We start from the raw sequence: 26531 nt of genomic DNA, 5'->3' as shown, positions 1-26531 counted from the left end.
ACCTGGTAGCAAGTAGTTTTTCAACATGCAAGTTGAAACCTTGGTCTCATCAATCTGAGTTGTGACTACAACTGAACGAAGGTTTCACCACATGGTAGATTAAAAAAAAAAAAAAAAAAAATTTCTGTATCTGATGAAAGGAACCACTCTCTTCCCAAACCTTCTATTTCTGTGAGAGGCATAGTACCTGCTTACTTGCATGGAAAATAAAAGAATTAAAGCCACACCTTAGGATCTAGGATCTTAGGGTAACGCAAACTGTTTATTTATGCCACAAGACATAGACTTTACAAACTTGGTCAGTGCTATGGGCTCCAAACCTAACACACTGATGATGAGGTACTACAGTAGTAGGCCAATGTTCTGGTATAATAAGGCATCATAAGTTAGGTATCAAAAGTTCAATTCCAGAAGAAAAACAGGGAAGCCAAGTGCAATACAGCACAGCCAGCAGAAAACAGCTGTACAATAGAGGTACAAAACTTCTGGAAACAGGTTTTGTACTGATACTGTAACAAGGATGAAAAACAGTATACATTTTACTAGAATTTCACCTGCATGAAGCTGCAAGAGACAAAACAAGCCTCAGGAAATTCATACAGCTTAAGTAAACCAAACAGCAGGATAAAGAGAGGTGGAATGAAAAAGGAAGATAACATTCTTTCAATATTCAGGAAAAAGAAACATTTCTAAATAGGAAAGAAGTTAACTCCTACGTAAGAAGAACAGGACACCTAACAGAGTCCAATAGAGAAAATTCATGCTCTTTTGACACAATACTGCACTGTGACTTCAGAAGGAATGAAGTCCACAGGAAACAAAGGTCTGCAATGATTATAAACTACTAACACTGGATTTTGGATGTGTACAAATCTTAATTAATAAGGAGAGTTAGAGAGGTAGCAGAAATGCTGATGATCCTTTCTGGAGACATTAGAACACCTCGAAGTCAGGGTTGCTAATACATTTCTTTGGGAAGAACTATTAAGTGATGTGGAGGGACAATTCATACAGAATCACTTCAGGACCAGTAAGTGACTCCAGGATATTCTCCAACAGACTTGCCAGTTTTGATACTCCTAATACAGACAGATTTGTAGCTGCGGGTTCAAATTGCAACAGCGAATAACAGAAATTTGGCAGGCTGCTGATACACACGTTTGATGGCAAGTAATATATTGCGGCACAGTATCTGGAAGCAGTTGCTCTGAAGTCTCTGTTGACTCACAGAACAGTAGCAGAATTAATGAAGTTTTGGGCTGCCCAAAGATACTTAGAAACCCGCTAACTATAATTGCATCAGATGAAAGCGCTGCGTGTCACTCTAAAGATCAAAACTTAGAATTTAAGACCTTCAAACAAATAGGCTGGTGGGTTGTTTTAATCAGACACTGAAGAATGTAATAAACCATTTCATAAAAGCAGATCAAAGATATTGGATCAGTTGCTACCATACTATTTTTGGGACTATTGATGATAGCCAATCAAGAACACAGCCACCATAAAGTGATTTACTCAATTTAACTGTATAAGTTTTTGGGAATTTGATTTAAGAGTCAAAAAAGGATGCCATGTATTTTTGTGTTAATGAGACACTACTAGGTAAGGCCTCTTGTTAAAAAAAGGACTGCAATTTTCAAAAAAATAATAAATCTTATAAAATCAAGTCAGAGAATAAATGGATAAAGTGTTAAAACAGGGAATAACAAAAACATTGCAAAGCCAACAGAGAAAGCAAATAGTAATAGTAAAAACCAGGAAGAGTTACCTATTTTTTTAATATGTCTACATGCACATAACTGTGTTTGATCTTTTTTCTGTGCAGTAGTGAGCTATTAGTGAGGTTTGGCACCCACCTTGACCATACTAAAAAAAGACAAATGGCAAGTCCCAAAGACAGCATCTTGTGAGTACAGTTTTCTCCAGTGTCTCTCACTCAGAAGAATGTGGGTTACCTTGGGCAGCTGCCACATTCCAATGGATGATGGACTGCGTCCCTCAGCTTTATAGGGAAGAAATGGGAGGTGGTCACATATACATCACTGAAGATCACAGACATATAGCTGACCGAGAAAATGAGTTCAGTCATCTCAGGAAGGTCTAGAAGGCGTACCGTATTTGCACAGGAAGTGGTTATATCTCCTGCAGGCATGTTAACTATTGAGTATCTATCTGTCTACCAGACGGATCACTTAAAGCTTATGGTCTATTGGTAAGAAAGCAATTCTGATTTAGAGAAAGAGTATGGCCTGTTATGGTGGCTGAATATGATGAAAACTATTAATAATCTGCTGAGATGACAATTCATCTTACACCTTTCCTTTTTGCAGTGGAACATCACACTGGGAATTCAAATTCAAAATACTGAAATTTAAAATTATTCTTTAGGCATGACAAGGATGACTTTCCCACTAAATCCATCTACTAGCTAAGTTGGTATATGGCAGAAGCTTTTACAGTAAGCTTAAGAAAATCCACAAAATGGGTAAAAGCTTATTGGGCATCTTCTCTATCTTTGAGGGAAGTATATAGCATGCAGTTAGGAAGTGGTAAGCTGACAGACTCCAGATGTAAGAAGGAATGACTTGACAACACAGGGGTACCAAACTGGGATCAAGCAGTCTGAGAGAGTAGAAGAGATGGCGAATCCCTTTGTTTTCTTTCCTTCAGAGAGGCAAGTTGGCACTGTTACTCAGTAAAAATCTAAGACCAGTAAAGACATATGTTACGACAAATTATAGTCTCCAAAACCATCTTTAAGCTTTCTGTTTACAATAATTTCTGAATTTTTCCATTAATCTCTTCAACCTAATATTTCATGTACAGTATAAAACCAAATCAACCTCATATTAGGCATGCAATTCTGTCATTTCAATTTTATATTTCAGTGGCTGAAGACTGTGTACCTCTGAGCCACATTTAGGACATGTAAAATACATATCAAATAAATAGTTACTTTTAATACAGTAGTAACAAAAAACATGCGAACAGCCTATGGTATGAGGCATGGTAGGCCATTCCCCACATAGTGAACATTCCTTGCAGTGAGCTGCTAATGCGTTTTCACTATTGGAAAGACCTCCGATAGGCAAACACCAAGAAGAAATTTTAAGTTTTAGTTTCTGTACATTAATAAGTGGTAGCAGATAGATAAGAAATTCAGCAAAGCCATGCCATAAAAGCTCCCTGTTCATGTATTCAAATCCTACCTGACGAACACTTTGCGGCTTGCAAAAAACTGACCTAATTCCTAGAATGCGTTCTGTAAGCGTTGCAAATGTTCCTTTCTGAAGAAAAATCAGAAAATTTAGAAGTCCACAGAGTTTAAGAAGTCCAGCTCCAAAGTTAATATACCTCTTAATTTTGCAGAAAGACTGCAGTTGACGATTGCTAAATAAATCATAATATCTTTCTTCCAACCATCTTCCACCAACAGTGAAAATAAGATACCATAACTTCTGGTGTTTGCTCAGAGGTTGGTATTTCTCTGTCTGAGATAAGTTGTTCTTGTACTGAATATTCAGAATAGCTTGTCCCACAGTTGCATTCTTGGAATAGACAGTGAATCTCCATAATATAAGCCATAAAAATGCTTTTACTTCTGGTTCAAAATGAGCCAAGACCCCTGGTTTAAATCCATGAAAACAGCTGGTAAACTGGCACCACACTAGTTGTTCCAGGGCTTTGTTTAGTTCAAGAGCATCAAGTTGACTTATTCTAAGCACAGGATTCACACTCTTTTCGTTTCCAATGCTGGAGGCCATTTCTTCACAAAAAAACTTTCTAGGAATAAACACAAATAGATTTTAGTATAATGGAGCATTTCCTATTTTTATTCTTATTAAAGATAACAAAGTTGTACTATACCAGCTGTAAACAAGAAATAACAAAAAAGCTTCTTCAGAATGCTATATTAATACGCTATTAGTATGCCACAAGTCGTTTCAGGAAGCTTTACATTAACAGTATAAAATTTCATCTCAAAAGAAGTTATATTGGACTATTTCTCACAAACAGTAACATTTGTATTTGGTTATAGAGAAGTGTTTAACACCTTCCAGATATTTAAAAAACTCCACAGATTTAATATTTCACTGTATAAATTAAAAAAAAAATTGCTGGGCATAACTGTAATATTTAATTGGACCTTAAAATAGAAGATCAGAAATGGGAATTGTAAAGCTATATAGTGTTTTATGGAGAAATAGGGAAAATGAACATACTAACTAAAATCCAGAAGAGAACAGTGGGGTGGATAGAAAATATTGCCACATGAATACTTCAGTAGCTGCAGCTGAAAGTAAAATCTTAGAAATACTAACAAATTTAAGGATTACATACAGAAAGATATGGATGAAAATTAAGGTGGGAATGCTAAACCTTGCTAAATAAAGGCAGTGATTTGTTTAGAGAAGAATCATTATGTGAGATTAAAGAAATATTCAGCATTCAGACATAAATTATCATACAGTACATCACTGAAGCCTGCATATATTTTCTAGAGTCTTTTGACAGGTGTGGGATTGTGCTACTTGTCATGTAACAAATTTCCTGGCAAGATGATTAATGTATACTAGCAACTTCAACAAATGTATACTCCTCTTGTTCAAGCATTACAGAGAAAAAAAAAATTTTTTTAAAATTGATTGGTTTAAATGTTATTGTATCTGGAATTCTGTGACTAAGAAAATAAATGCAATAAACTGCAAGAGCAAAATAGGGATAACACCTCAGTAATGCAAAATTGTGGGGTAACTGATTTTTGGTTCCTTTTGTCCACATAAAAAACCCGAAGTGATTTAGAAGAAGTGGTATATTTTAGGTAGTATGCAACATATTTCACGTTTGTGGTGGGTTGACCCTGGCTGGATGCCAAGTGCCCACCAAAGCTGCTCTATTACTCCCCTTCCTCAACTGGATGGGAGAGAAAATAAAACGAAAGGCTTGTGGGTCGAGATAAGGACGGGGAGATCACTCACCAATTACTGTCATGGGCAAAACAGACTCGACTTGGGGAAAAATTAATTTAATTTATTGCTAGTCAAATCAGAGCAGGATAATGAGAAATAAAACCTAATCTTAAAACACCTTCCCCCCACCCCTCCCTTCTTCCCAGGCTTAACTTTACTCCTGATTCTCTCTACCTCCTCCCCTCCCCCCCGAGCGGTGCAGAGGGATGGGGAATGGGGGTTTGGGTCAGTTCATCACACGTTGTTTCTGCTGCTCCTTCCTCCTCAGGGGGAGGACTCCTCACACTCTTCCCCTGCTCCAGCATGGGGTCCCTCCCACAGCAGACAGTCCTCCACGAACTTCTCCAACGTGAGTCCTTTCCAAGGGCTACAGTTCTTCATGAACTGCTCCAGTGTGGGTCCCATCCACGGGGTGCAGTCCTTCAGGAACAGACTGCTCCAGCATGGGTCCCCTGTGGGGTCACAAGTCCTGCCAGCAAACTTGCTCCAGCATGGGCTCCTCTCTCCACGGGGCCGCAGGTCCTGCCAGGAGCCTGCTCCAGCGCGGGCTTCCCACAGGGTCACAGCCTCCTTCGGGCATCCGCCTGCTCCGGCATGGGGTCCTCCATGGGCTGCAGGTGGATATCTGCTCCACTATGGACCTCCATGGGCTGCAGGGGGACAGCCTGCCTCACCATGGTCTTCACCACGGGCTGCAGGAGAATCTCCGCTCAGGCGCCTGGAGCACTTCCTTCTCCTCCTTCTTCACTGACCTTGGTGTCTGCGGAGTTGTTTCTCTCACATTTTCTCACTCCGCTCTCTCTGGCTGCAGCTGCTATTCCCCTGTAACTTCTTTTCCCTTTCTTAAATATGTTATCCCAGAGGTGCTACCACTGTTGCTGATTGGCTCGGCCTTGGCCAGCGGCGGGTCCGTCTTGGAACCCACTGGCATTAACTCTATCGGACATAGGGGAAGCTTCTAGCAGCTTCTCACAGAAGCCACCCCTGTAGCCCCCCCGCTACCAAAACCTTGCCACACAAACCCAATACAACTTTCTAAACCATATTCTTTGCATAACAGACAAGCAAAGGTCAACAGCCTTCTGGAGAAAGTACAGAAGGTGGTACTTCAAATCCTTATTTATAAGACGAAAACCTGCTGTAACACAAGACTCCTTTGAATAAAAGATGCTGTATAGGATCCTATATAGGAATGGTTGCTAATGATGCTAAGAATACTAAAAAAAAAATCCTCCAAAACAATAACCGTTTGCTGAAACGGAGTGCACCAAAAGTTTTAAAACGCAATATAAAAGATTATTTGTAGCATTCTTACTGTTTTCTATACCTACTATTGGTCATGTCTGTAAGGAAAATATCATGCAAAGCTAACAGGAAATATGGTTTTGTTCTTAATGTACGCTGTACAACAGTAGTTTCCAATTAACTAAGACTGGCTACATGGGTAGGGCATACAACAGCTCCACTCAGTTTCTTTAAATTCCTCCTTCCTCATCAGGAAGCAAAATATGGCTGAAGGTAGTATAAGGCCATCTCCTCTGGGCAAACAGCTATGGGGTTCATTGCATCAACCCACACTGGCCTGACAAGCCAGCATACAAGGGTATACAAAGGCAGTACACCCAAGCCTGTCTCACTCACACTTCTGTCTTTTCTGCAGTAAGCACTGAAGCACAGGAAGTGTGGTTGGAAAGCATTATCCAGTATCATCCCAATAACTTATCTCCTCCACTTTGTGATCAAAGGGTCAATTCAACCCCTGCTGGATCTTGCTGCATCACTTCAAAAACTCCAGCTCCAATGACTATCCGCCCTCCTGCCCCTCATCTTCTCATCCCACTACCATTTTAGGAACCACAGCCTCTGATAACCATCTGCTCTGGAACCTGTCACTCTGGTTTAGTGCTATTCACTCGTAACCCCTAAAAGTCTAGTGTCTTCCTCACTTCTGGTAACACCTCAGTCCCTTCTATTCATTTCACTCCATTCCACTCATTTCAGTTACCCTCCTACTAGTGTTCTATACAATTCCCAATACACAAAATCCCCTTTCAAAATCCTGAAGTTATTTGAAAGGTACATCTTATCAAACAGCTTCCTTGATCCATCTACTAAGACTCTTTTCAAACATCAGTTCAACCATTTTTTCCACCTGTCTTCCATTATCCCAGGTGCTACAAGAAATTGCTGTTGTAGATTTCTCATAAATAAGGTAGGCTAAATCTGTGCAGATTCCGCCCCCCCCAGTATAGCCAGATTATCTAAAGAAACCTCGGCAAGTGAGGAATGGGTCATCAGGAACCCTCTGAAGTTTAAGGAAAATGTGTCAAATACACAAGATTATGATGGATCATGAAATACTCAAGAAAACCCATGGATCACTATAGGCTGGGAGCTGACTGACTGCATAGCTGCTTTGCAAAAAAGGACTTGGAGATTCTGGTAGACGGCAAGCTGAACATAAGCCACCAGTGCATCCTTGCGGCAATAATGCCTACTTGAGTGCATTAGCACGCGTATAGCTAGCAGACTGAAGGATGTGCTTATTCTTCTCTACTTGGCATTGGCGAGTCTACACCTGGGATACTACGTCCAGTTTTGCCTCTTTTCTACCAATAGTACAAAAGAAATGTCAACAAACTAAAAAGAGTCTAACCACTAATATCATCAGGGACCCCCAATATCTGATATATGAGGACAGCCTGAAGGAACTCAGATTGTTCGACTTGAAGATACGGCAGCTAAGAAGTGATCTAATAGTAATCTTCCACTACCTAAAGCTTACAGAGAAGATTAAGTCCAATCTTTCTGTGAGATGCAGTGAAAGAGAGAGGCAACTGCTGTAAGTTGCTACATGAGAAATTCCAATTGGACATAAGGAAATTGGAAGTTTGGCTAGAGGGACTGTGAAATCTCCATCCCTGGAGATTCTTAAAACTTGACCAAATGATGCCCTAAGCTACCTGTTCTAGCATTGAATTTATCCCCAATTTCCACAGGAGGATGGACTAGATGTCATAAAGATCTTCCCCAGAACTTGGAGCTTGACCTTCCCAAAAATTTGTGCATGCCTCGTTGTAGAATCTAATTGATCTGTGACAATATACTCTTTTCATGTCCATGATCCTTTATAGAACTTTATTTGAAGGAAATAACTTCAGTGAACTTGTCAGTGTGGGTTGGAACTTTGTATACAGAAAATGAGAACCACTTTTGAACCAACAAGTCTAACCACTGTTTGTTAACCTTCAAAATTTTGCAAAATCCAACGAGTCTCCTTTTTCAAAAAATTAGAATCAACACCATACATACTGTTTAACTGTGACATATTTAATGTCTCTTCCTGAATTACCAACTAGCAGATTGATTCAACTTTGAAGTCACTTTTATACAAACTATATGGAAAAGGAGGAATATCAGACAGAAACATAAGCAACTAATAATAAAGATGTACTCCTTTAAAATCCTTTAAATTATGCTTATAATATTCCTGTGTAAGCAAAGGTTTCTTTTTGATGAACAATTAGGTAAGCATTCTCAATTCAAGCAATAAAACCGGGCATTGTTCTGAAGTTCTTTGTTGCTAAGAACAGTGAAAGTTTGCCATAGGCCATGGCTGTTAACTGGACCCTGCGAGTTACTTAAAGATTATATCCATATAGCTTTGATTTTAATGTGTAAGCACATTTCAGTGTGCTTAGTGTTACATACAGGCTGAAGTGTTCTGCTATACACTATGCTTACTTCCAAACTGATTTAAGGTTTTACTGCACTTATAGGGTAGATACTTACTTCCCATAGACAAACATTAAAAGGGAAAGTTTGAAATCTGTATTTTCCTATGAAAAATGTCTGCAAATGTCCTAATGATCTGGATAACAGCAACTGTTTCTTTGAGAAAAGAGGCCTAAATTCTAATCCCTATTTTGCTATAGTAGGGAATTGTCATTATATTCTTGTCGTGGTTTAACCCCGACCGGCAACTAAGCACCAGGCAGCCACTCGCTCACTCCTCCCACCCAGTGGGATGGGGGAGAGAATCGAAAAAAAAACCCCTCGTGGGTTGAGATAAAGACAGTTTAATAGGACAGAAACGAAGGGAAAATAATGATAATAATAATAATACAATAATACTACTAAAAGAATTAGAATATACAAAACAAGTGGTGCACAATGCAATTGCTCACCACTCGTTGACCGATGCCCAGTTAGTTCCCAAGCAGCGATCCACCCCTCCCAGCCAACTCCCCCCATTTTATATACTGGGCATGATGTCATATGGTATGGAATATCCCTTCGGCCAGTTTGGGTCAGCTGTCCTGGCTGTGTCCCCTCCCAGCTTCTTGTGCCCCTCCAGCCTTCTTGCTGGCTGCGCATGAGAAGGTGAAAAATCCTTCACTTAGTATAAACACTACTTAGCAACAACTAAAACCATCAGTGTGTTATCAACATTATGTTCCTACTAAATCCAAAACACTGCACTACCCCAGCTGCTAGGAGGAAAATTAACTCTTATCCTAGCCAAAACCAGAACAATTCTTTATCTATGGTGTCCATTTTTTCAAGTGATAATACATAAAGAATAAATAAATTATAATAAATAAAGTTTTCCCTTTTAAAATTACTTCCTCTATACAAAATCCTTTCAGAAATTTGTTATGATTTTTCAGTTGTACTGTTTTCACAAATAGTGGTCCTAGAGTAGGAATACATGAGAAATATTCTGGTTTAAAACTAGATAATAAACACAGTCGATAAGTGTCAAGACATTTAACTTGTACTTTTTTAATGCTGTTTTTGCATTCCATATCCTGCTGAGCTACACAGACTACAAAGAGAATTTTGTTTTTTCTCCATGTTTCTGCATTAAATTCTATTTGTCATGTCCTTACTGTTTTAACTCTCTTATTTGATCTATTTTAAATTTTTTAAAACTTAACTCAGAATTGTAGACCCAGTAATGAAAGAGACAAATATCAATGCTCAGTTAAGGATGCCATCAGACTTAGCTTATATGATCAGAATTGAACAGTCAAAAATCAGGTGAAGATACATATTAAACTCTATGTGTGATTAACTTGTTACATAAATACACTTTATGACAAAACACTAAAAGACTATTACTTGAAAGGTTCTCCCTTGATTTTACACCATCACAGATATTGCATAGAAAAAAATTTAAAAATTGCCTCCCAGAAAACACCCCCACAGAAAGTTTCTTTCTTAAATAACCTATAGTTTGTCTGTTTTTTTTAAACTAAACAAATGTACAATCCCACTTGTACTGTACATTGTGCAACAAAAAAAAAATAATTATTGTATATCACCAGGGAAAGAGGAATTTCTTCTGGTATATGTTAGTGCTGTTATTGAGCATTGTACAAATTATGAATAAATATATTTTATTTGGAAACATGTTATTGACAGAAATCTATCAATAGTAATGTGAGTATTGTCAACAGCCTGTCAATATTAATGTAATTATGATTAAGGGGATAACATGGATTTTAGCTATAATACCAAGTAACATCTCTTGCATTACTGCTATCAATATAAGCATTATTATTGACCTGTTCTGGGACTATCAGTATGAGATGTATTACCATCAGGCATATTTGTCAATGCATTCTTCCCACAAAAATTCTACATTTAAATTTACAGGTCTGTAAACTCTGCCTGCAGAAATATACAAATCCAAGTAACCCCTAGGGTGCCATTTTTTCCACAGGGCTATTCCACTGTGGATGAGTAATCAAGGGGTTTCTACTGTCTCAGTGCTCCTCCAATTGCATTCCCTGCTTTTCTATCATCATCATTAGAAGACAGACAGATATATATTATATGCAGAAGCTTCAAAATATTTTTAAGTACGATTTGTCATAACACTTTTTGGGAAGCCAAATAAAAATATATTTTATTAAGTAAAAAATGACCTTTATTCCTTACTGCTCTAACTTAAAATTGCATTTAGGATGCAAGAAGTAGCACACCCATTCACTTCACTGAGTTAATGATTTAACTATTTTAGATAATCTCTTCTGTGCAGCCAAAACATGTAGTCTGAGCACTGTACTTCTGCAGAGATGGAAGGGACCACAAGAGGCTACCTAATCCTAACTCAGCATGAACACAGGCTCAAGAATATCTTGACAGATGTTTAACTACCAAGAAAGCTGATTACACACTTTCTCTAGGTAGTCTGTTCCAGTGTTTTATCACCCTAATAATTACAAATAATCTTTTTCTCATATTCAGTCTAAAGCTTCCTTATTACAAATAAAGATGGTTTTCATTCCACAGCAGAAAACAACAACAATGGAGAACGATTTCCAGTTTGTCTGCATCTTCTCAAGAGGAAAAAGTGGTGAGTCATGTGAGGGGACCAACTACACATAGAAGACTTGCCAAACTAGACAATGTCCTCTTTCCTACAACATACCTGGCATGATCCTCCAGAAAAAAAACCTTTACTTTTTTCCAGCAGCATAGTTAGTATTTACCTTGAGGTCTACTATGTCTTCAGATCTTTTTCTGTCATTTTTCTGTCTGAATAATTATTTCCTGGTTTGTATTCATGTATTTGAGTTTTTCCTCTTAAATGCAGCGCTTCATGCTTGCCTGCATTGCTTTTCATCTTGTTGATTTCAGAGATTCTCTCTAATTTCATCAAGAGTATTTTGGATTCAGATCTTATGTTCAGAACAAAGAAAAAAAAACCCCAAACTTTCAACCCCTCTCCAGCTTAGTATCATCAGTAACTTTTGTAAGTGTGTGTTCTCTTCGATCATCCAACTCATTAATGCCTTTTCATCTTGACAGAGTACTATAGATAATTACTCTGTAAAGGCAATTTTTCAACTTGATGCTGATAATATCAGCATCTAATGGAGATAGTATCGATATTACTTTTCCCTAGCTTGCTTATGTAGGGAAAAAGACTTTATTAAAATCAAGCTGTATTGTACCTAAAGTTTTCCTCTTACTAAGCTTGTCATCCTTTCTAAGGGGAGAAACAGATTGAGATTTCTTACAAACAGGTCATGTCAAACCATACTGGCTGTTTTACAGTCTCCCTTCTGCACATTTTTAGATACAAATTAATTGCTAAACTATTTACTCCTGAATCTTTATTTGGAATAAAAACTGACAGCTTCAATAATTCTCTTAACAGAAGAGTAGAGAGACACAAAAACAAATACACACAAACCCATTTCGATGGCTATTTTCACCCTCCGGGACATTAAATAAATAAATAAATAAATAAAATAAGTGGTGCCTAATCCCTCAATCATTCTAGGATGAATTTTATTAGCATTTGCCTCTTGAGCACGTCTATATTAAGATTCCTTAGGCTATTCTTTCTGTGCTTTGGTTCCACTCTTATTTCCTGTCTATGATTAATTTTATAAAAGTAGCAGGTCACAATATATCTCTTTTATAAAGTATGAAGTAAAGAATCAGTCTTTGAAAATCTGTGACTTGTTCTTTCTTATTTAATAACAGATCTAGGTAATGGACCCTTTGTGCCTCCTCTTACTTAGATTTTTGGACCCTTTCATTGATTCTTGTGCTTTGCAAATTGAAACTTATTTTATTCTTTAGAGTCACTGACTTTATTCTTACATTCCTGTGCTATTCCTTTATATTCATCACTAATCATGTTGCATTATTTTTGCCTGGACAACTCTTTTGATTTCCAGGCCACTGAAGAATTCCTGATATATAAAGTCTCTTTAACATTCATTATTATTATTTTAGTTTATTATTATAAACTATCTCAACACAAAGAAACAACAGGACATACATTAAAAATAACCATTTTTTAGCCTTTTCAACAGACTAGATTCTGCCAAGTCCCAGCATTCAGATCTATGGCACAGGCAGGGGGAAGTAGTATGTGGTAGGCATGCTAGGAATCATACCCTCTCTAGAGAGAATATCACTAACACACAGTTCCTCTTTTCTTCAGGAGCTACAATGCATTCAGTGTTGTGCATTCAGTGTTGACATACTGGGTGTGTGAGAGAGAGCGAGCAAGCCATATCCTTGGTCTACTATCCCTCCTTTTATGTTCACAAAGTTAGGATATCAACAGATAGCAATGAAAACTATCTTTCCACCCACCACAAGAATGCTGAGATTTTTTTTTTTTAGTGTGAGGTGGGGGTTTTTTGAGTTGTTTTTTTTTGTTTGGGTTTTTTTAATGAAAATGTATTCCATTTAACTGTTCTTTTCAGTTACTCTCAATAGCCGAGGATATTTTAGATGTCAATTTGAAATCAATAAACTTTAAAGATGAGAAATCAAATTATATGTATCCAGTTAATTTTAAAATCTTCCTTTACATCAACTCTCATAAGAAAACACAGAACCTGGACCCCAGCTGCTCAAAGCCTCATGTCTTACCATTAATTCTTATCTCTTTCTTGCTCATCAAGTGTAGAGAGAAATATCCTCAGATCAAAGTCTAATTGGGAGCCCTGACTGTGTTGTCTCTTAATCACTGTAAAATTAACTTATCACTATATCATTACCTCAACCTCACAAAAGATTGATTTTGTATTACTGTCTGGATTTCTATATACTTCAGCTAAATACCTATCATTTTGTAAAGAACATAAACTGATTCTTTAACCATTTGGAATAACTACTAACACTAATTGAAAAACCAGTAAAACACTGCAATCGCAGAAAATATTATTTTTTTCTTATATTCCTGGGAGGCAGGACTATTTCTCAAAATAGACAAGGTAAAGGAAGACACTGAATGACTGATGGTGTAACAAATCAATCCCATAGATGAAATTAAGATTTTCACTAAGGATGTTGAGTGAGCAACTAGTAACAAACCCCAGAATCCTAAATGCTACAGTTACATTTAATGTGAAGTCCAAGTACAAGAGAAAGATACATTGAAATCACAGGTTGCTTTTCCAACTTTAACTCAGTAAACTTAGATTTCATAAAATAGGATATAAGAGATTAGCCACTGCTGAATGCCCGGAGACAGCAAGAAAACAGCGATAGCTCATTGATTTATCTTCCATAAACTACCTGCCAGAGCCAAAATATTAGGGCTTCAAGTTACAAAATCAAAACCAGCTCAGAAGAGCCAGAATTGACACAACAGTAATGAAGAGCAGTAGGAAAGTTGTGCAGTTAGAAGCTGTACATCAGTAATTTCTGTCAGTATTTGATGGAAACTGAAAATCCCGCGTCAGTGTAATACATTCTCTCAATGAATGCTAGCAACCAAGACTATTATTGGCCACCATTCAAGATACTCTGAATGCTAAGAGCTCCCACTCACTTCAGAAAAATTTGTGATCAGTCAGCACTCTTAGAAGACGGATTATTAGATGCAAACAACTTGATCTGATAGATTAATTACTGTATAACTAATATTTAAAATACTACCTTTAAAAATCTGTGATGTTAAATTTAAGGCTACAAAAGCTCAAAGTACATTTGTATTCCCCGTAGCATAGAAGCCATAGACAGCATCATCCTACCAACTTTTTGGATATTGCTCTAATTTTCATTTATTAGAATAAATAGGAAGATAAGCACGTAACAAGTCATATGTTCAATCACTATTCTTCTTTATCCCATATCCCATTCCTCGTCTTCTCCCATCTTATTTCCTCTTTTTGGTCATCCCTCTCCTGAGTACATTAAATTGCAAACTCATCTCTAAAGGGATGTGTTAATTGCACTTGTAAATTCCCATTCTCTACTGTACTAAATGAAATCTAGCTGTTGTTCCTTTTAATTAAATCAGTGATAAAAGAACCCAAAAGCTTAACAAAACAAAGCTGCATTGTAACTTGAGGCCTTCCAAAAAACATGGTTCAAAAACATCCCTTGAACACCACGATGAAGAGCCAAAATATATGCCCAATATGCAATATTGACTTTTTCTTTGGAACTAGGTAATGGGAATTATCTGGAGAAGTGCCTCACATTTACTATTGCTGAATCAAAACGGTGGAGGGTTTGGTTGGAGTAGTTTAACAGACTTGCGACTGTGATGGTTAACTAGCAAGGAAAAGCCCCTTGCAAGGAAAGGGCAACATCTCTGACTAAACCAGTATCAGGTGGTATAAGAGCATGGGAAAAATAAGGATCCCTTGTGCTACAAATTTAGGTCTCAACTGTTGATGATCATATCAGCAGATGACAGGGAGACCCTTGTGTTTGAAGAGATTTTGGTTATGATGAGGACATGAGGTTCTGGTATGAGGATGGATAACTGAAAGTTATATTGCATTGCATGTGTAAAAGTGAAAAGGATGTAACGCTTAGAAGATGCATCATCCGTTGTGTAAAGCAAGTGAAACATCACACTGTGGCAGAGGTATGCAGCTCTGTTTCAGAATGGTTCAAAGACAGAACACGGATGCATGGTGGTGAGCACACTGTGGGCAGTTACAGCCATAACTCTTCATTTGCTGGTTACTGTTACTTACCTGAAAAGTTGGCTTTATGCCTTGTGACATACGTAATATCTGCTTTTCGCTGTTGTAAGGGCATTGTATCTCACATAGCCTTATTTGTCAAGCACAGTGTCAATCCCAATTTTATGCATCTTTTCCATGCCGCTCCTTACCTTTCTTCCATTTGAAACTATCTTTAAAAAAAAAGTCATCTAACTTAAATTCCCATTTCACAGCTCTGTGTTTCTGTTCTGCTCCTACCTGTCTGATCCATATGAATGGATCAACAGATAGGTATGAAGATGCCAGGATGAAGATTGAGAAGATATGTAGACGGGATTCAGAAGCAATGCCTGTTCTATATACTCTGATACAATTTACCACAGATGACAGAACCCTGAAATTTTGCATTAAACACCTGAGGTTCATCACTTGTGAAACACAGTCATTGCCCAGATTTTATTCCAACTTTCGTCCTTTTTACATACATATGCATACCAACTGCAGTCATGAATATTCAGCGATACGCAAGTGTAACAATGCTGATCCAAGTACTTCACTGCAGAAACATAACGTCCTTTAACCTTTTATTAGAAATACTTATTAGATGAGAAAGGTAAAATCTGTCCTAAATGCATAGCTAACTCATAATTAACCTCTGTCCACATCTGCACCAAAAGGAGGACTGTACGTAAAAACAATGTTGTTACAGACCACATATATTTATGATATGTTAGAGCCAAGAAGGCCCTGCAGCAATAAAAAGACAAGCCTGTTCACTGTTAGTTTTAAGTTTTGGCCTTGTATTATATGGCATAACTTATAAATAATTGGATCTAATTATAATCAAGAACTCTCAACCGGTGGAAGGATAAAGAACAGTACTTTACCTGACTCATGTGTCTCATTTTTTAGGCTTGTGTTCTATAGAAACATAAGCTGATGTAATTTCTGACAGCTACAGTCACTCCCTCCCATCTTCCCTCAACTGTGTATTGCCACCTTTTCTTACAGACTAGTGCCAAGACTCATTTGACCCTCTACTGAACTGTTCTTGCATGTTAAACTGGCAGAAAACAAATCTGTTTAAATTTATTTTTCTGCAGATGTAGTATACAAACAGGTCAGCACAGCATCATGTAAGATGCGTGCAGTACCAGTAAGAAGAGCATCAGGGCCACGAAAAACAGGTAGTCATGAAACTGGCTGCTTTTGAACCTCAGCATCATACTCTTACATCCGCCACCAGTCAATAGCAAGATAGAAAACCAAGCCTTTCATTTGACTAGAACTGTTCTTATGGTCTTCAAACCCAACATGCTGAATATGCAAGGACAACACCACAACACTGTAAACACGAATGATGAAACTTTTTGCCTTCAAAAAAGAAAAGAAAAAAAGAATTATTATTTGTACAAGTCCACTGTAGGACTCATGCAGACTTGCAGGTGAGAGGCTCCTCTGTTTAAATAAGTAACACTATGCGATTCCTCCCCACTCTTACCTTTTTGATATGATTGTACTTTGAAATGTTTGGCATACACAGTGACTAATAGGGATGCTGGGAAAATTAGATGTGCTCAGTGTCCCCAAATCCTGACAGTTTTATTACTTGGTAATTATGGTAACTTTAAGCACATGAAGGTAGACTGATATGCTTTCACCACACTCTCTTCAATCCTGTAACTTCATTAGCATTTTAGAATCCACTGGCACGGCTGCACACACATATTACAAGTAACAGTTTAGAAGAGGGATAATAATTTCCTCACTAGGCAGCCTGAGCTGTACACTGTGACAGCTTCTACAATCCCTCTGCAATTCCAACGTGAATTCCCCTTCATGATTTAGTTATGTCCCACAGTGTCATGGCCCTATATTAATTTCCTTTCCAGGAAAAGTTCCTTTCTCCTTGCCAGCCCCCTCCTGTGATAACTTCTGTCAGCTCCTCTGCTTATAGAATTAATAATATTATTTTTGAATAGTATTATTTTTGAATGTATTTTTCAAGTTTTCTTAGAATTTAAATTTGGATTATTTCCTTTCTTTTCCAACCCCACTGCCAACATTAGCAAAAATGGAGACAGTGGAGATAAGCAGTGGCAGAGACAGCATTTTTAGATAGGCTGTTCCCAGGCAGCTACCGATACAAACACAGTGAATATTAGGAGTGATTCAACTTGCTTCCAAAGGCCAAAAACCTCCACAAGTCCTCTCTTGCAGGGAGAGGAGGAAGTGACCAGACCCAGTCAGAGTCAACCTTGAATCAAGAGTTGCACCACTGCCATAATTCCTCTCTATTCCCATATAATATATTTGTCCTCTTTTTCCTCCATCTCAAAGTTTTTTATTTCTCTTAATTTTTACCCTTTCTTCCTCTGAAAAATCTGTCGTTTCCTTTTGAAAACAGTCTGAAATAATGTGACCTCCAAATTTCTTGCATTCCACCTCCAAACCAAAAAAACCCTACCACCATCTCTGAGAGAGGCACGTTACAAAGAGATAGCATCCTTTCTGTTCTCATTCTCCTGAAGATTTTTGTAAAGTTCAGATGTGAACTGACAACGCTTGTAGATGTAGGTCAGATGCATGGCTGCAGGAACCATTTAGCTCATCTGAGAAGCTGCAGGACAGAAAGTCTGCTACCTTCTCTGTCCATCTACAGCACAATCTGACTCATGAGCCTAGCAGAACACACCTTTTTAATTTTTTTTTTTTTTTTTTTTTATTTGCTGCTTTTAACTTTACTACTCAAAGAGTACAGGGAGTGCCATGGAGTAGCTGGTGTTGAGAGCATACTAGTTAGTTAAAATGAGAGTTGTAGCACCACACCCTTTCTCTTCCTCCCCTCAGTGGTCTATGTGAAAAAGTATATATTCTATTAGGTCTCAAAAAAACCCCAAAACCTAACCCTATCCACTCCCTCCCAAAAAACCCCAACAAAACCCCCCAAAACAGCATAAGCAGCCTGCTCGAAAACACCATACTGAAGTAACCTTCTGCTGCAGTTCAAGAGATGTAACAAGTTGTAGGGGCTGTCATCATTAATTGCAGCAGCAATACAGTGAGTTTGAGTTTATTCCCATTTTTAGTCATACACAACTTACCATAATTTAGGTTGGAAATTTAAATTCACTCTCTGCATGCTCTAAAAAAATTGTGTGAATTCAGATGTTGTTCCTGGAAAGCTAACATTTGGAAACCAGACCTTGCTAGGGAGAAATTTACACTAGGGTATTCTAGTGAAAGATTGATTTTAATTGACGAATTTATCATCTTCTAACTGCACACATTACATACAAGTGCAAATACCTCCTTTTCATATTTTGTATCTTATAAGTTGTTCAGCTTAATATATACTAAACATATGTATAAGGCTAATATATTTGTATAGTTAAGTGTATTTATGATGCGAAGGACCAACAGACACTTTACAATATTTATAGAATGGAGTTGGTTGTGACTTAAAGAAAAATATGCCTCTCTCGAAGCTTGCCGGCAAAATGGTCTTTTTTTGCAGTCATTCTAAAGTAGTATGGAGTGGTTTCCCTCTCTGAATTTCCTAAAGTATGTGTGTGAAAGTCCACTGGTGGGTTGCCAAATAGTGCTTGTGCATTTACTGCAAGCTAAGAAAAAAGAAAAAAAGACAGACAAAACTTCAGAGTTGACTGTTACCCCCTTCCTTTTTATTTTTTATAAATGTGGTAACAGGGGCAAGCAGAAAGGGATCAGTATGTTTACTGTAAGCTTATAAAGTCCAATCCCTGCCTGCTCAAGCAGGGCCATCTGGAGCCAGTTGCCCAGGACCATGTCCAGACAGCTTTTGAATATTCATCTCCAAGGAGGGAGACTCCACAACCTCCCTGGGCAACCTGTGCCAGTGCTCAGCCACCCTCACAGCGTAAAAGTGTTTCCTGATGCTCAGGCAGAACCTCCTGCATTTCAGTGTGTGCCCACTGCCTCTGGTGCTGTCACTGTGCACCATGAAAAGAGCCTGGTTCCATCCTCTTTGCACCCTCCTTTCAAGTATTTATATACATTAATAAGATCCCCCCCGAGCCTTCGCTCCTCCAGGCTGAACAGCCCCAGCTCTCTCAGCCTTTCCTCACAAGAGTCATGCTCCAGTTCCTTAATCAACTTTGTGGCCCTTTGTTGGACTCTCCAGTATGTCCAGGCCTCACCTATACTGGGGAGCCCAGAATTGGACACAGTACTCCAGACACAGCCTCACCACTGCTGAGGAGAGTGAGAGGATCCTCGACCACCTCCCTTGATCTGCTGGCAACACTCCTCCTAATGCAGCCCAGAATACCATTAGCCTTCTTTGCCACAAGGGCACATTGGCTCATTTTGAACTTGGTGTCCACCAGGACCCCCAGGGCCTTTTCTCCAAAGCTGCTTTCCAGATGGTTGCCACCCAGCAGATACCAGGGCATGGGGCTGATCTTCCCCAGGTGCAGGACTTTGCACTTTCCGTTCTTGAACTTCATGAGGTTCCTGTCAGCCCATTTCTCCAGCCTGTTGAGGTCCCTCTGGATGGCAGCACGACCCTCCGGTGTATCAGCCACTCCTACCAGTTTTGTGTCATCAGCAAACTTGCTGAGGTTGCACCCCGCCCCATCATCCAGATCATTAATGAAGATGTTAAACAGCATCGGACTCAGTCTTGACCCCTGGGATGCGCTGCTAGTTACTAGCCTCCAAGTAGACTTTGCACCATTGATCACTACCTCCCTGTGCCCAACTGTTCAGCAAGTTCTATATTGACCTCACTGTCTGCTCACCCAGCCCATACTTCATCAGCTTCCCTATGAGGATGTCATGGGAGACAAGTGTCGAAAGCCTTACCAAAACAATATCTGCTGCCCTCCCCTCATCTACCAAGCCAGTCATTTCATTGTAGAAAGTTATCAGGTTGGTCAAGAATGACTTCTCCCTGGTGAATCCATGCTGACTACTCCTGATCACTTTCTTGTCTTTAATGTGTCTGGAAATGGTTTCCAGGATTGGCTGCTCCATCACCTTCCATCCTTCTCAGGGATCGAGGTGAGGCTGATCAGCCTGTAGTTCCCTGGGTACTCCTTGCCCTTTTGAAGATAGGGGTGACATTGGCTTTCTCCAGTCGTCACGTACTTCTCCCAATCTCCATGATCAATCAAATATTATCGAGAGCATCCTCACAGTGACATCAGCCAGCTCCCTCAGCACTCATGGGTGCATCCCATCAGTGCCCAGAGCCTTATATATATCCACTTTACTTCAGTATTCTCTGACCTAAACCTCTTCCACCAAGCGTACATCTTCCCTGCTCCAGACCTTCCCCTGGGTTCTACAATTCCTGAAGGTCTTTGCTAGTAGAGACAGAGGTGAAGAAGGCCTTGAGTACCTCAGCCTTTTCCATGTCCTGTGTCACCAGAGCCCCTGTCCCATTCAGCAGTGAGCCCACATTTTCTCTAGTCATCCTTCTGCTAATGATGTACCTACAGAAGCACTTCTTGTTGCCTTTGACATCCCTCGTCAGATTCAACTCTGGGCACGCTTTGACTTTCCTAATCACATCTCTGCAGGCTCAGACACTGCCTCTATAGTCCTCCCAGGTTATCTGTCCCTGCTTCTCCATATTTCCTTTTTATGTCTGAGCTTTGTTATGAGCTCGTTGTTCATCCATGCAGGGCTGCTGGCATTTTTGCCTGACTTCCTACTTGTTGGGGTGGACCGCTCTTGAGCTCCAAGGAGGTGATCCCTGAGTATCAACCAGCTTTCCTGCATCCCTCCAGGGCCTTATCCCATGGGACTCTTCCAAGCAGATCCCTGAAGAGGCCAGTCTGCTCTCCTGAAGTCCAGGGCAATGATCTTGCTTTCTAATACTTAAACCAGGCTCTCAGAGAAAGCAGGCACTAATATCAGTAACTGACTAAGAAATAGATTACTTTAGTTTCTGCCAGGGATCATACAGCTTAAAGGAGACACGAGTTAAACTGGAACAAACAAACATGTTGAACTCCTTTATTAAAAAAGTATTATCTAGACAGTCTTCAAAAAAACTCTCTGCCCAAAAATCATTAAATACCTAAAAAGTTTTAGAAGTCAGATATTAAAAATAATGTAATATAGTATATCTTATTCTTCAGTTAGACTGACGTTAATCCAGAACGAGCTTATTGGTAAGATATGAAGAACATTTCTTATTAAATACAGTGCTATCTTTCAATTCAAAAGCTTATTCATGTTTGTTTCTTCTTCTTATTATTATCTTATTTTTCTTATTATTATTAGAGCACACCATGCTTATAAGCTAATTTAATGAAGTTGTATTTATGCCTAAAACTTATCACTTAGTTAGCTCGACAATTTTTTTTTTTTTTTAAGATCTTCTTGATTTCTGTTCTTACTGAATAAACACATAAATTGCAAGTGCAACAGTGCTGTGGGATTTTTTAATCTTTTTTTTTTTTTTTAAGAGTAGGCCATTATAACCAATATATAAATAAAGCACATAGATAAGAAGGTACTTACATTATAACCTCAAATTGTTGACTGATTTGCCTACTGTTTAATTTACTACTAGTTTTCCTTCAGACATCTGTTCACCTCCTCCCTCCTTTCTTTCCCCCTACTCTCTCTGAACCTCATAGCTTTGAAATGACTTTCATATGTTTAAAAAAATAGGAAAAGTTAAGACATTCCCACTCTTTCCCATTTTGAATATGTAATTAATTTTTTTTTTTCCTGAAAGACCATGTGCTTCATTACTATATCCAGATATATGTTAATACTGGATTTAGATATCACTCCCTACCCCTTGATTATTTACATCTTGAAGAGTCATTTATTTTACAATATATTTTTTGGTATTGATAGTAGATAGCTATAAACTTGTTTCCTTCCTTCCTTCCCAAATATTCTCAGGGTAGCTGTCTTTAGCAATTTTCAAAACTGTCACTTTAAAAGACTATAAAAGATTAAACACAGGAGAAGATCAAACGTCTTTCTTGACTTGCACTGCAGTATTTGATGTCAAAGCACAAATGGAGGTCCTTGGATTAGTTACAGTGTCAAAAACTATCAGAGTATAGAAATTACCTTTCCCATTCTATTCTATGAAGGGTCTAATGAAGTCTTCATATACTATCAATACCTGTTTGCAAGTTTTAATTGAGTTTTATTTAGTCCATCACAAGAACATTTGCTTCCTACATGTTCTGAATCACAGTAAGTATCAAAACCTTTCTGTAAGTCACTACCTTATCTAATAAAAGAAATTATACCTGTAGTCTCGGGGTGGGGGAATAATAAAAGAATCTAAGAGCAGACAAACACACAGAGCTCTCAAACAGACAAACAAAAAATTCCCTCCCAAATCTAAACACCCTCCCTGCACAAAACAGACATTCCATATATCTAGCTTAATCCTTAATAATCTACCAACATGAACTGGGGCATACCATTCCAGCTACCTGACAGCCTTTTAATCAGTGAATGGATTCATAATGCATCTGAAGGCCCATTACCTGAGAAATTAAACTGTTCAAAAATAAATTCAGAGCATGATATTTTATATGCTTGTACTGCTGTACTAAGAGTTCTAAGGGTAGCTATGAGAGACTTAAGCATGAGCTGATTCAGATACGTGTAAGTTCACTAGTATTACTTTACAGTTTTCAACATTTTAACATAAGTAAAAGATGCTTTGCCACTCATGCAGAGATATGTCTAATTTTAATTATTTACTCAATTATATCAACATTAAAAGTTTCACTGAAGCTTTAATGGGAACTGATTTTCTTCATTTGGTGAAAAGGATGATCTCAACAAATAAAAAACCACAAGTTTGAAACAAGGCAAGCCTAGAAGTTAAAAGGACTTACCAACAGAGGCAAAACTCTAAGCAAAGAGTTATTTCAGCTGCCTTGGCCCCAGATTAATGCAATTTCATTATGCTCTGTACTCGATAAATGTACTCAATGCTTGCTTTAAAAACTGCAAATATATATACATAACATTGGGGTTTTTAAAATATATTTATATATATAAATTGTCACTTATAAAAGTACACAAACACCCCACCTCTTTCAGCCTCCCACAATACAATCCAGGTTGGTAGGCAAAAAAGACGATGTAAATATAAGATCCTTGCAAAACCTTCATAGACAATAGCTTTAAATGTGTTCTACTTTCTAATTCTCTGACTCTATCAATTGCTTAACAACATGGAGAACACTATAAGCATCATAGTAATTAAAGTGTAAATGCATAAGCTATTAAAATATTAAGATTTTTTAAAATAAAAAATAATACTGCTGCTTTCTGAAGAGTATGTTTACACAGGCAGACACAAACTTCTGACAATTTTTAGCAATAAAAGTAACATCTGATTTACCCAAAAGAAGACAAATTATTTTCAAAACATTACTGCAGTGTATAGGATAGCAAAATATTGGAAGGATTTTTTTTTTTTTTACAGAACACTGAAATTAGTTTGAACTAGTCTGTTCATGGTGTAATCTCTCATGCGCAGCATTGTCTTTTCTCCACATACATCACTAGATACAAGTGATGAGCTATTCTCTCCAAAGAAAGGGTTCGTGGAGAATATAACTTTTTAACTCTAAAAAAGTATTCTTACTAGCAACTAGTGCTAGAGCACTAGCGACCACAGTAGGTGCTCCAATACTCACATGATCATCTATTTCCATAGTAAATTCCAGAAGAATTAAAATGTAAGTGTCAAATCCCTCCAATACTCTTGATTACGTGTCCTACTGGTCTATTCCATTTCTACCAAAAAAAATGAAAAAAGCCTTTTAAATGAGTTCATTTATACATCTTATAGGTGTGAAGTTATCCCTCTAACTCCAGAGCAAGTTAACTGAAATTGATGACTTCATGCAGTATGAACAAACTTAAAAAAAAAATTCAGAGGTGTGAATTATTACTCCCCTTAATAGTTTATTTGCTACTCTAATTCATGTCCCAGCAATGACACTTTCAGCCGTTTTCCTACTAATCACTTCATTAGGTACACTAGTGATGATGGACATCCAGGAAGTGAAAAAACAAACTGCTAATGAGTAGGAACTGAAGCATAAAGAAGAAAAAAAGGTTTGTAGAAGAAAGCACTGATAAAATAGATCTTCATAAAGAATAAAAATAGTATTAAAGTGAAAACTTTATGAGCAACTGTTGCTGAACTGCATATTAATAACGGCCCCAAAGAAGTTAGACAAGAATTCACTAACTGCCAGTAAAATCAAACAAATGGCTAAATATTTTGGAATCAGATTTTACTACAAACTGGCCATACTTCATCTTTGACCTTGGCGAACACTTCCCTCCCACTGACAGGTGATGAGACAAGAAATATATTTAGGGACTGAAAGTAACATACAGTGCTGTGGTTTTCAGTATGGACTATATCATAAGCGGAATTCATCCCTCTGCCAAAACACATTGGCCATTCAGACTAAATCTACATTATTTTTGCAGCAAAATAATGGTTTGCTACTTACACTTACAGGCTGCACAAAACTAGATTAACAGAAAGTGGAAAGGAGCCACTGCCACCTTTAGCAGGCAGTACCCATAAGAAACCTTGCCACCTATAGCAGGCAGTACCCATAAGAAACCTTGCCACCTATAGCAGGCAGTCATAGGAAAGCCCTTTGGACGTCTGTAAACGGTTCACTCTCTCAACTGACATCAGAACAACAATTCAGACTAAAATATCCCTCTGCCAGGATATTATGCCCTTTCCTCTCTACACAGCACGTTACCAGGCTCCGTCCTTTACTTTACACCCTGGGCCTAGCTGGAAACCTTGCAGTCTCTTTGCATACCGAGGCACGCAACAGGAGACAGCACGTCAGTGGGACCCACGAAACTGAGGCGCCCGGAGAGAGCGGCAGGCGAAACACAAGTTTTTATAAACAGGGCCTGGAGGAGCGCCCGGGGTTGCCCCAGAGAGGCTGCCCCGCCGGCCCCGCAGGCCCGCCGCCGCCGCCGCCGCCCCGGCCAGCCGCCCCGAGCCTGCCGGGCCGCGGGAGCTACCTGGCCGAGCTCCGTCGAGGGCCGCGGCTCCGGCAGCAGCCCCCCGCACGGCGGCAGCGCCGCCCGCCGCAGCCCCGCTCGCCGGGAAAGCCGGCAGCACTCCCGCCTCGTCCCGCCCCGCGCCCTGACTGACCTGCGCCGCCGCCGGGCCCAGGCCGCCGGGACTCTGCAGGGGTACGGGCGCGACGGGCTCTGCCTCGAGTCTCCTAGCGAAGGCCCGCGCGGACGGAGCCTCCTCGGGCCGCCCCGGGGGCTCTCCCCTCCGCCACCCGGCTGCCGCCCCCGGCCCACGGGCACCGTCCCACCAGCAGGCCCCGCCGGGTCATAGAGCCAGCTCCTGCTGCCTAGAGCGGCTGCGGCACAGACAAGCGTTACCACAGGTAACCGCCTAGAGTGGCTTGGCAGGAAGTACTCTGGGAGATCGAGATGACGCGCTAGAAGGGCTCCCGGGATGGTATCCGTGCCAGGGTGACCCGTGGGGCTATTTGACTGACGTGCCGCAGAGCAAATCAGTGGCTCGGGGTGAGGATGAGGAGCCAATGGAGGAGGCAGGCGGAGAGGCGGCTCCGGGGCCGAGTGGGGGCTGCCGGGCAGCGGGTGCCTCCCAGGCCCTGTGAGCGGTCAAGCGTCCCGGTGGAAGCGGAGCTGCAGTTTCGCTACCTGCAGCTCGGCAAGCGCCAGCAGCGGCTTCTGCTCGCCCTGGCCGTCCGTGTGGCGGTGGAGGGACTCCCGGCTCGGGGCGGGGTGGTCACCGAAGGTGGTGCGGGGGCGGTGAGGCCGAGCAGCTTGGAGTCGGGGGCAGCCTAGGGTGCAGCCGCGGCCCGTGGCGGGGCGAGGGGCTTATGTAGCATTTACTGACAAGATTCACAGGGCTGTGAGAGAAGAAACTGAGCAGACTAGGGAGGAAATGAGGCAACAGCCTGTAAGTACTGCAGGCAGGTGTTTCTGCAGCAGCTTTACTCCCGTGCTGTTTGATGCGTGGGTGATCTGTTGGTTACTGGTGTTAGTGACAGCCAAGTCCTCCTGTATGGGTCCCAAAATGTTTTAGGTGACTCAGAAGGTATTATTTGAACATATT

General features: G+C 39.6%; 1 protein-coding gene across 1 annotated transcript; it reads right to left on the bottom strand.

The window, feature by feature from the left end:
• Positions 1-137: 137 nt before the first annotated feature.
• Positions 138-25692, bottom strand: PEX2 (peroxisomal biogenesis factor 2). Its single transcript, XM_050891443.1, has 2 exons — positions 25587-25692; positions 138-3783 (listed from the first exon to the last, which is right to left on the bottom strand). The coding sequence occupies exon 2, from the start codon at positions 3762-3764 to the stop codon at positions 2850-2852; it is 915 nt and encodes a 304-aa protein (XP_050747400.1). The 5' UTR covers positions 3765-3783; positions 25587-25692; the 3' UTR covers positions 138-2849.
• Positions 25693-26531: the final 839 nt, after the last annotated feature.

Source organism: Gymnogyps californianus, chromosome 2 (assembly GCF_018139145.2).
Source record: "Gymnogyps californianus isolate 813 chromosome 2, ASM1813914v2, whole genome shotgun sequence".
Taxonomy (NCBI): domain Eukaryota; kingdom Metazoa; phylum Chordata; class Aves; order Accipitriformes; family Cathartidae; genus Gymnogyps; species Gymnogyps californianus.
The sequence above is the reverse complement of the archived record's forward strand: the minus strand, read 5'-3'. Positions and strand labels throughout refer to the sequence as shown.

Excerpts from the sequence above, each read along its gene's own strand:
- PEX2 (XM_050891443.1), bottom strand. The coding sequence starts at position 3,764 with ATGGCCTCCAGCATTGGAAACGAAAAGAGTGTGAATCCTGTGCTTAGA.